Source organism: Diabrotica virgifera, chromosome 1 (genome assembly GCF_917563875.1).
Source record: "Diabrotica virgifera virgifera chromosome 1, PGI_DIABVI_V3a".
Taxonomy (NCBI): domain Eukaryota; kingdom Metazoa; phylum Arthropoda; class Insecta; order Coleoptera; family Chrysomelidae; genus Diabrotica; species Diabrotica virgifera.
Genome location: NC_065443.1, coordinates 300,806,807 through 300,819,273, shown reverse-complemented (window position 1 = coordinate 300,819,273; position 12,467 = coordinate 300,806,807). Strand labels below are relative to the sequence as shown.

General features: G+C 30.6%; 1 protein-coding gene across 2 annotated transcripts in view; it reads left to right on the top strand.

Annotated features, from left to right (window-relative positions):
- The window catches only part of LOC126879182 (serine/threonine-protein phosphatase rdgC), a 736,378-nt gene that overhangs the window by 578,045 nt on the left and 145,866 nt on the right, over positions 1-12,467 (top strand). For both annotated transcript variants that reach the window (XM_050642225.1, XM_050642224.1), the window contains one exon: positions 7,939-8,105. In XM_050642225.1, the coding sequence (XP_050498182.1) occupies positions 7,939-8,105 (167 nt within the window). The remainder of the gene's footprint in view (positions 1-7,938; positions 8,106-12,467) is intronic.

The following is a 12,467-nucleotide window of genomic DNA, read 5'->3' as shown; positions in this document are numbered from 1 at the left end:
AGAGGCGTTATTTGCTTTTAATGTGTTAGCTTAAAGATGCATGGACATGAATGTGGATGTGCATGTTTGTTACGTTGATTTTGAGAAGGCTTTTGACAAAGTAAGACATGAAAAATTAGTCCAAATTCTAAAGACAAAAAACATAGACAAAAGGGACTTACGAATAATAACAAACCTTTACTGGAATCAAAGAGCACAAATTGTAATAGATAACAAACCCAGTCCAGAAATTGAAATCAGGAGAGGAGTTCGGCAGGGATGTATTATGTCTCCATTACTCTTTAATGCATATAGTGAAGCCATTTTTGAAGAAGCATTGCTATCTCAAAGTGAAGGAATAATAATTAACGGAAGATCTATTAACAACATAAGATATGCAGATGACACCGTGATTATAGCAAGCTCTGCTGAACAACTCCACCTACTACTGAACAAAACAAACAATTTCTGTAAAGAATATGGACTAAAAATGAATATAAAAAAGACCAAATACATGATAATAACTAAGAAAACAAACATACAAACAAGCATACATTTGGGAAATGTGCCGATAGAAAGGGTTGATAAATACAAATACCTAGGAACCTGGATTTCAGAGAAAAATGATCAAACAACAGAAATAAGGACCAAGATAGAAATAGCAAGAAATGCGTTTGTAAAAATGAAAACAGTTCTCTGCAACAAAGACCTTAGCTTAGAACTGAGAGCAAGAGCTTTGAGATGCTACGTGTTCTCGATACTACAATATGGACTTGAAAGCTGGACATTAAAGCAAGAACACATAAATAAGCTACAGTCATTTGAAATGTGGTGTTACAGAAGAATGCTTAGAATAGCATGGACACAGAGGAAAACGAACACGGAAGTACTGCGAGAAATGGGTAAAGAATGCGAAATAATAAACATAATAAAAATAAGAAAGTTACAATATCTGGGACACGTAATGAGGGGACCGCGATATGAAATGCTAAGACTGATAATACAGGGAAAGATAAGAGGCGGAAGGAGTATAGGAAGAAGGAGAGTGTCATGGTTAAAGAATTTAAGGGACTGGTTTAGATGCAGTTCTATAGAACTCTTTAGAGCAGCGGTGGATAGAGTAAAGATAGTGATGATGATATCCAACCTCCGATTAGGAGACGGCACTTGAAGAAGAAGAAGTACACGACTCATTTGAGGCCGGCTTAATAGGTAATAAACAAACGTTACCAAACCAAAATATGCTTACAATGCTGATATACACAGCGTGCCAAAGCGCCGTCTCTAGAGCCGTTGCTCCTTCAAAATTTTCAGAAACGAGCTAGTCCCGAGCGACAGCGAGTATTCTGCTGCGTTACCATACCTAATTGTGGTAACAGCATATTAATAACGTGCAAGGGATTCACATAATCTCGCCAATATTTTCGTGCGTCTAGTTGGCTATTTACTAAATTAGGTATTATTAATAAATATTTCTGTTAGTAAAAAATATAAATGAAATTATTTCATAGTAGTCATAAAATATTTATTTGCAAGATTTTTAACTGTTACCAATGGTAACAGTGGTTACATGGACGCTTTGCCAATGCTTCTTCTTCACGTGCCATCTAAGCGACGGAGGTTGGCAACCATCATGGCTATTCTGATCTTAGATGCTGCTGCTCGGAATAGTTCGGTTGATGTGCATCCGTACTATTCCCTCAAGCTATGCAACCACGAGATTCGTCTCCTTCCTACACTTCTCTTGCCCTGGATTTTCCCCTGTATAATCAACTGAAGTATGTTTTATCTCTCACTACGCATAACATGCCCCAGGTACTGCAGCTTTCGTGTCTTGATGGTTTCCAATATTTCCAGTCTTTTGTTGACTCTTCTCATGACTTCGTTGTGTTATATGCTCGGTCCATGATATCTTCAGGATTCTTCTATACACCCACAGTTCAAATGCTTCCAAATTTTTAGTAGTCGATGCGTTAAGTGTCCATACTTCTATCCCGTAAAGCAGAGTCGAGAAAATATAACACCTTGCTAGCCTAACTCTCAAGTCTAATTTACAGTGCCTCGCCAGTGCTATGACGTTGTAAATAGTTGCATAGATCTAATTTTCAACGATGCGCTGGACGGTTTAAGTGAAAAATGAAAAAGTCTGACACATTTATAGGCCTGGATCCCGCGTACCAAAAAAAAGTTGATTAATAGCAAGCTGAAAATTTGATAATAGCTTAACGTTGTCTAGTCGAACAAACTTTGATGAATGGGAACACTGGAACAGGGGAAGTTTTTATTATTGTGATACGTGATTTTAATTGTAGAAGGTGTCATCCTGACAAGTTTATGATTCTGAAAACTAGCAGGTTGTTTTTAAATTTATTCAATAGCAAACTCTATATAATATACAGTGAGGAAGTTTGAGTTGGAATAAATTCATTATCTCGAGAATGGACGAAGTCGGAGAAAAATCCCGAGACAGGTCGATTTTTATTTTTAAATTATGACTTTTTGCCATATACATCATACTAGTGACGTCATCCATATAGGCGTGATGACGTAATCGATGATTTTTTTTAAATGAGAGTAGGGGTCGTGTGATAGCTTATTTGAAAGGTTATTTAATTCTCTATTCAGTAATATAAACGTTTACATAATTATTTATATAGGGTGTACAAAAAAAAATTTTTAATTAAATTAATTGAGACAAAAAGAAAAATTTATTTAATTCATTTATTTCAAAATACGTTTGAATGGTGTCAGAAAACAAAAAGAAATGTTTGTTTGACAAATAATCATTGTTTTTCGCTTAAATTCAATGTTAAAGCTGCCACCCACCTGTCTCTTCGCTGTTTGAAGATTGAAATTAAGCGAAAAGCAATGTTTATTTCTGAAGTAAACATTATTACCTGTTTTTCTGACAGCAGTAAAATGTTTTTTGAATTAAATAAATTGCTTACATTCTTCTTTTTGGGTCAACTAATTTAATAAAAAAAAATTTTTTTGGACACCCTATATACACAATTATGTTAATATTTATACTACTGAATTAAATAACCTTTCAAATGAGCTCACACAACCCCTACTCTAATTTAAAAAAAATCGCCTATTACGTCCTCACGCCCAGATGGATGACGTCACTAGTATGATATATATGGCAAAAAGTCATAATTTAAAAATAAAAATCGACCTGTCTCAGAATTTCTCTCCAAATTCGCCCATTCTTGGGATAATTAATTTATTCCAACTCAAACGTCCTCACTGTATGAAAAAATGTTTCTCCGTCAAATACGTTGGGCATTTTAATTTAAAGTCCAACACGTAGAAGATGTCAAATGACAGGATTTATATTGACGGTAAATAGCACTCTGATTTTTGCACGAGAGTTTAATGAAAGGGTAACAAATCAATTGGATGTTCTGTCCGACAAAACACATGGGACGTTTTCATAGTCTGAAATTCGAAGCCTGTAACCTGTTCCACAATTAAAAATTCCCCTGTTCCAGTGTTCCCATATATCAAAGTTTGTCCGACTAGACACCGTTAAGCTATTAACAAATTTTCAGCTTGCTATTAATATTTTTTTTTTTTGTACGAAGGATCCAGACCTATTATGGTTCCGTATAATAGCCCACGCCAAGTGGGTAGATATGTAATTGCAAAATATAATTTAAATAAAGAGTTTTAGTAAGTTTCAGCATATCACTTATTAAACTAACAAGGTTTGTAGTCAAGAGAAATAAGATTTTTCTCGTGACACATCCCCCTCCAGGCCGAAACCAAATTTTTTGAGTATTATGAACATCTATATTAATAACCTATATGTTTCCTACAGCCGATTTTGATGATATACATAGTTATAAACAAATGAAGATCAAAAAACGGTAAATTTTCGCCTTTTTCGTCTATAACCAAAAAGTTAAGCATTTTAAACAAATTGGAGAGTAAGAAACACATAAATCGTCTAAAAAATTTCAATATGGCGTTCGCTGAATATGTCTATCCTTATTGGTTGCTTAGAAAATTGCAAAATAAATCATAAATTTTGAGTTTTTATAAATATTCATAACTCATGTAAATATTAACTTAGAGCCTTCTTATTACACGAGTTGCTGAGACTTCTGGTTCTTAAATTATATTTTAAATTTCAAAGCAGTTAGTCACATAGTTTAAAAGTTATTTAATTTGTTTTCCCAAATTCATTTTTTTGCAACACTATAAGTCAGAAAATTATGAGGTTATAATAAGACTTCTGACAGTTTATGGAAGAAGAACATTCATACTATTTATTTAATTAAAAAAAATGACAAAAAGTAATTTTAAACAGTGTAAAATTATTTTGCAAAAACACGTCGATTTTTTGCTTACTTATAAACAATTAGAATAACTTTTTAATCGTTACCCGTAGAACAATTTTTTTTTCATATTTGGAAATACTGAATTTTTATACACATTTAGAAAGAAAAACAATTGTCCTAGGACAATTAGGGACGAAGTTAGCCCCCCCTTTTTTAATTCACATGTTTTTGCAAAATAATTTTGCAGTATTTAAAATTATTTTTTGTCATTTCTTTAATTAGATTAATAGTATAAATCATCATCTTTCATAAACTATCCAAAGTATTAGTGTAACTTCATCGTTTTCTGACTTAGAGCGTTTGCAAAAAAAATAATTTGGGATAAACAAATTAAATAGATACCTTTTAAACTATTTGACTAATTGCTTTGAAATTTAGGGTATGGTTTAAGCACCAGAAGATTCAGCACTCCGTGCAATAAGAACGTTATAAGTTAATTTTTACATAAGTTGTGAATATTTATAAAAAGTCAAAATTTATGATTTATTTTGCAATTTTCTAAGCAACCAATAAGGATAGACATATTCAGCGAACGCCGTATTGAAGTTTTTTATACGATTTATGAGTTTCTCACTCTCAAATTTGTTTAAAATACCTAACTTTTTGGATATACACGAAAAAAGCAAACATTTACCGTTTTTTTATCTTTATTTGTTTATAACTATGTATATCATCAAAATCGGCTGCAGGAAACATAGGTTATAGTCTGGGCTGATTATCGGAGAATAGGCCATTTTTGGGAAAAGTTATTTACCAGCAATTTTATTGCTGGAATCGAATCTTATGATTGTATATATTAATAATATAGATATGCAAAGTCCGCAGATAGTGTGCTACTTTTTTTATAAACAAAATGGCGCCCGAAAATCGTGTTTTTTTCAATTTTTGCTCTATAACTCCAAATATTTTAACTTTGAACCAAAAACACCCAAATAAAAATTCACCGCAATTAAATTCTGCATAGAGACGTGTTTTTTCCGGTTTACTTCGACGAAAACTTTCCCCGGAAAAAGCGGGTTTTTCCAACAAAATCTTCAATTTTCAACTAAACTTTTAGATAAGTAGTTGTTAATCAATAATTAAATAACTTGGTAACGTAAAAGCACTTTCCGTATATATTATAATTCCAGAAGCCGATGGAAACTGAATGAACAGTTTAGCAACAACTGAAATGTTAATTAAAAATTTACGGTCGCTATAATAACGACAATAATTATGATGCATAAGAATAACTATGATTTTTTCATAAAAAGACACTATACCTATCTAATGTACTTTACAGAATTAAAATTGGACTATTTAAGTGGCCTCAGGAATATTTTAAAATTATAAACATTTTTTTTGGCTTATAAACAAATAGAATATCTGGGGAAATATCAAACTAAATTAAATTGTGAAAACGGTATTCGAAAGACAGGGCAGGACGCTTCTTTCAAAAGAAAAAACGTTTAATTATGACGAGTAGTTCCTGAGATACAACCGGTCAAAGTTGACCGAAAGTTACGGCAAAGATATAAACAATAGGATCATAATTTTCAAACCACCACCTTTTTACTTTTGTCCTCTTTCTCCACACCAATTTTCATATCTTTAAAATCCTCATAACATATATTATTATAATAAAAACTATCGATAATACGTGTGAAAATTGCCAAAAATAGCAAAATTCCAATCAAAAATTAGGTTGGAGAAAATGTAACCCTCAAAGTTCAAAATCGGTATACGTTAAAAAAATGCATTTTCTCGGCTTCCCATGGAGCAATTTCCTTCATTCTATTTTTGTTCCCAAGTAACTCGAGTAGAGCCATCGAACTAACGCATTATTAAATGTCAAACTTGCTTTTCTTTTGTTATAATAAATTTATTTATTTATTATAACACAATATTTTAATTTGTTTAAATAAAAATTGTTTAAATAATTATACAGCTTTCAAATGAGAATATTTATGTTTTTAACTTTAAAAGGCACACTTGTAGTAAGTTTATCTAAAAAAAAAGCCTACAACTGGAAAAAATATGTAATTTTCTGTTCTTATAAATAAATTAATCTATTATAACAAAACAAAAGCAAGTTTGACATTTAATAATGCGTTAGTTCGATGGCTCTACTCGAGTTATTAGGGAACAAAAAAAGAATGAAGGAAATTGCTCCATGGGAAGCCGAGAAAATGCATTTTGTTAACGTATACCGATTTGGAACTTTGAGGGTTACATTTTCTTCAACCTAATTTTTGATTGGAATTTTGCTATTTTTGGCAATTTTCACACGTATGATCGATAGTTTTTATTATAATAATATATGTTATGAGGATTTTAAAGATATGAAAATTGGTATGGAGAAAGAGGATAAAAATAAAAAGGTGATGGTTTGAAAATTATGATTCTATTGTTTATATCTTTGCCGTAAATTCCGGTCAACTTTGACCGGTTGTATCTCAGGAACCACTCGTCATAATTAAACGTTTTTTCTTTTAAAAGAAGCGTCCGGCTCTGTCTTTCGAATACCGTTTTCACAATTTAATTGAGTTTAATATTTCCCGAGATATTCTATTTGTTTATAAGCCAAAAAATTGTTTATAATTTTAAAATATTCCTGAGGCCGCTTAGATAGTCTAATTTCAATTCTGTAAAGTACATTAGATAGGTATAGTGTCTTTTTATGAAAAAATCATAGTTATTCTTATGCATCATAATTATTGTCGTTATTATAGCGACCGTAAATTTTTAATTAACATTTCAATTGTTGCTAAACTGTTCATTCAGTTTCCATCAACTTCTGGAATTATAATATATAGGGAAAGGGCTTTTACGTTACCAAGTTATTTAATTATTGATTAACAACTACTTATCTAAAAGTTTAGTTGAAAATTGAAGATTTTGTTGGAAAAACCCGCTTTTTCCGGGGAAAGTTTTCGTCGAAGTAAACCGAAAAAAACACGTCTCTATGCAAAATTTAATTGCGGTGAATTTTTATTTGGGTGTTTTTGGTCTAAAGTTAAAATCTTTGGAGTGATAGAGCAAAAATTGAAAAAAACACGATTTTCGGGCGCCATTTTGTTTATAAAAAAAGTAGCACACTATCTGCGGACTTTGCATATCTATATTATTAATATATGCAATCATAAGATTAGATTCCAGCAATAAAATTGCTGGTAAATAACTTTTCCTTGTATTTTGCTAATTAGCCCAGAGTATTATTAATATAGCCGTCCATACTACTCAAAAAATTTGGTTTCGGCCTGGAAGGGGTTGTGTCACCAACAGGATATTTTTTTCCTTATTTCTCTGAACTATTTCTCACTGTTTTTAAAGGTAGGCCTTTTAAAGTTGTTTCCATTTTACAGAAAAGTTTACGAAATTGACGGTTAAATAATATCATTTAAATAAAACTGCAAATGGATGACTGGAGGGCAAAGTAATAATTTATAAAATCACCTCAAAAATTGGTATATTATTGCTCGACACTGAGAGTAATATAAAGGAATATTCACTTTTTCTGATAATCAGCACAATATTTTTTCTGCAATAAATTTTTCTCAGTCAACGTTGATAATAAAAAAAATAAATTATGCAGAAATTTTTACCACCTAAATCTTCTTCATTTCTGTTACAGAATGGTCTTCCTTCCGCCGACAATCCATACATTTTTAATGGCGATTTTGTAGATCGAGGAAAACGAGGCTTAGAAGTTTTTCTTATCCTTCTTCTATGTTTGCTGGCAATCCCTGGGGCCGTATATCTCAACAGGGGAAACCACGAAGACATAATAATGAACCAGAGGTGAGTAAAAACAAATGAGATATAGATTAAGATTATTATAGAATTATTGTGTAGACTCATACATTAATTAAGTATTATTGCGACCATGAAAGTTCGGAAAAGCGACCCCTGGTTTCATAGCTCGACAACATTTTTCGCACTTTTAATTATATTGGCCAATTATATTAGTCCTGGTTGCTGGATAAGTGTCAAGGCCATAGCCTAAAAAAAATATAAGAAGAATAAGTAAGATTTAGGTTATGTAATTAAAAGGTAAACAATTAGGCATTCCAATGAAGTGTCAAACATGGCCGGAGGGCATCTAAACATTCCGTATATGTATTTGGAACATAGGAGTTTTCTATTGGTTCGTTGCAGCACGCGGTCATATTTTAACCAATAGGCGGCGAGGTTCCAGATGCATATACGGAATGTTGGTCGGGTCCCAATTCATATACGGATTGTTACAATATCGTACACCGAAAAAGATAAGTTTTTTTAGAGTCTTTTAAAAGGAGATTGATTTTAAAATATTACTGTATTATTAAATAAAAATAAAACAATTATAGTATTTCGAATGTTATTTGGTGCGAAATTCATATGCGGAATGTTAATTATTCGTAGACCAAAAATGGGACTTTTTATTAATCAGTTAAAGGAGACTGATTTTAGAATACCTATCTTATTGATGTATTATTAAAGCAAAATATAACAATGATTAGGTACCTATTTGGTGCAAAATTCATAAATGGGATGGTATAGATTTGAGATACATACATATTTCTTTATTTGACTATTTCTCAGAAATTTTAATGACTTGCACGTGTTGTTAAGTATGTTTAGATCTGTTTCGGCTATTCAATTCAATTCTGTTGAAGTTTAGGGCTGTGTGCTATCAGACGAAAATAAATGTTAACTTGGTTATAACGTTTGCGGTTGTGTTTTAAATATTATATTCTGGTTTATATACAGAGAGAGTCTGTAATTTGGATTAATTTCAATATCTCAAATACTAATTGTTTTTTTTGAAAATTGCTCAGGCCAGTCGATTAGTATTTCAAATTGTCCTTTTTGACATATAATAATAATGTATACAGGGTGTTCCAATTTAGAGATATGACGTCATCGTTGATTTTCTTAAATGGCAACACTGTCATTTTGATAGCCATTTTGATTGGGCCGTATAAAGTTATACATAAATGCAAAATTTCAAATTGTTATTCCCTACCATATACAAGATAATAAAAAATAACAATTATGTCTGTAATTTGGAATAAATTCAATAATTTAAATACTATTTGTTTTTTTTGAAAAATGCTTAGACTCGTCGATTTGTATTTCAAATTGTCATTTTTGACATAAAATAATAATGTATAAAGGGTGTCCCATTTTAGAGATTTGACGTCATCGTTGATTTTCTTAAATGGCAACACTGTTATTTTCATAGCTATTTGATAGGGTGTGTAAAGTTATACATAACTGCAAAATTTCAAATTTTTATTTCCTACCATATACAAGATAATAAAAAATAACAAAGTAATAAAAAATAAGTAATCAAATAATAATTGAATTTAATTATTTCAATTAAGCAAATGCTCATAATGTTGCCCTCAATTATTGTCAAATGGTCAGTGGGCAATATTATGAGCATTTGCTTAATTGAAATAATTAAATTTCATTATTATTTGATTACTTGTTTTTCATAACTGTTATTTTTTATTATCTTATAAATGGTAGGGAATAAAAATTTTGAAATTTTGAAGTTTATGTATAACTTTACACACCCTGTCAAAATAGCTATCAAAATGCTAGTGTTGCCATTTAAAAAAATCAACGATGCCGTCTATCTCTAAATTGGGGACACCTTGTATACATTATTATTTTATGTCAAAAATGACAATTTGAAATACTAATCGACGGGTCTGAGCATTTTTCAAAAAAACAATTATTATTTGAATTATTGAATTTATTCCAAATTACAGACATAACTTTGTTATTTTTTATTATCTTGTAAATGGCAGAGAATAAAAATTTGATATTTTGCAGTGATGTATAACTTTACACACCCGATCAAAATGACAGTGTTGCCATTAAGAAATCAACGATGACGTCATATCTCTAATTGGGACACCCTATATACATTATTATTGTATGTAAAAAAGGAAAATTTGAAATACTAATCCACGGGTCTGAGCAATTTTCAAAAAAACAATTAGTATTTGAGATATTGAATTTATTTCAAATTACAGACTCTCTCTGTATTTATTTTGGTCTACGAATAATTAACATTCCGCATATGAATTTCGCACCAAATAACATTCGAAATACTATAATTGTTTTATTTTTATTTAATAATACAGTAACAAGTATTTTAAAATCAATCTCCTTTTAAAAGACTCTAAAAAAACTTATCTTTTTCGGTGTACGATATTGTAACAATCCGTATATGAATTTGGGACCGACCAACATTCCGTATATGCATCTGGAACCTCGCCGCCTATTGGTTAAAATATTACCGCGTGCTGCAACGAACCAATAGAAAACTCCTATGGTCCAAATACATATACGGAATGCTTAGATGCGGCCGGAGGAGGGCAAAATCTAATGTTTACATCGACATTAATTTGTAAATAAAATCCTGTTTGGTTGTTTTTTTTTTTTTGTTAATTGTGTAGAGAAATCTGCGAAATTGTGATAACAAATTAAATATGAAGTGGTTTATCGCTTACAGAACTGAATTATCCCATAGTAGTTACCAGTTTGTGTCATAACTACTATGGGATAATTCAGTTCTGTAGACAATAAACTACTTTTTGTATTTATTTGCTATTACAATTTCGCTGCACAATTAACAATAAAAAACATAACCAAACAGGATATTCTTTACAAAAACTGATGTAAACACTATATTATTAAATTTTTGCCCTCCTGAGGCCATATTATATCACGTGATTTGGAATGGTCAATTTGTTTGTAGTAAATAAAATGAATTATTAAAATGCATTACGGCAAGCAAAATACAAATAATTAAATATACTTTTATACATTATGTCCCTGTAAGTTGTATCCATATGGAAAACTTTTTTATTATTAATTTTACGAAAAAAAGTTATTCTTCATAAATAGCTCTGCATGGTCCAAAACCTATAATTCAACCATCAGATATCAAATTTTATGAATGTGAATTGAAAATTGCTATTATGAAAAGTTGTTTGGAATTAAAAACTATATTCTAATATGCAATTACATCCTTCTAATTGAAAAAAAAAATTTTGAAAAATTATGGATAACTAACATTATTTTCAGTAATTTTAATTCTAATAACTCTTTTAATATTAATTTTAGGAAAAAAGTGATTCATGATTCATAATAAAAAGTTCTGCATGATCAAAAATACTCTAAAAACCTAAAATACAACCATCTTATGTCAATTTTATACGAGGTATGTCAAAAAAGATAAATTTAGATCAAAAGTAAAGTACCTTTATAGTTCAAAATATTTCAATAAGAAGGATGTAATTACATACTGAAACATGGTTTTTAATTCTTAGTAACTTTTTATATGGGCCATTCCACGAACATACTCCTGTTTTGGATTACTTCGACAACGAATTTTTTACTGTGCAACATAAGAAGTACGAAAGTAAATGGCGCTAATAATTATTCCAATAAACAACAATGTAATTTGCAATTTACTTTTGTTCTTCTTATTTTGCACAGTAAAATATTCGTTGTCGAAGTAATCCAAAACAGGCGTATGTTCGTGGAATAGGGTATTCGCGGTGTGCAAGTACTTGGAAGGGATACGCGAAACGATTGTGCGCGAATAGCGGAGAAATATTGCAACTTTCTTGAATAATTCATATTGTCAACTGAAATTGTCAAATTGACGTACATTTCATACCTATTGTCATTTAAGAAGGCAAATTATATATTGCTTCACAATATTGATATGATATGCAATTATTATATAAAGGTAAATTTAATTAATTGTATTTTGCTTGCAATACTGCGTTTTAATAACTAATTTTATTTACTACATACAATTGTTTAAGTTTGAATAACACAACCTAAATCTTATTTTTTCTTCTTATTATTTTTTTTTGGACTATGGCCTTGACAATTATCCAGTAACCAGGACCATATGATTGGCCAATATAATTAAAAGTGCGAATAAAAGTTCAGAGCGTAGAAATAGGTGTCGCTTTTCCGAACTTGCACGGTCCCAATAATAACATTTCGATATTGTGAAAAATAAAGGTATTTTACTCTTGAGCCAAATTCATATTTTTTGACATACCTTGTATAAAATTGATAAAATTTGACATAAGATGGTTGTATTTTAGGTTTAAGACCATGCAGAACTTTTTATTAAGAATCACT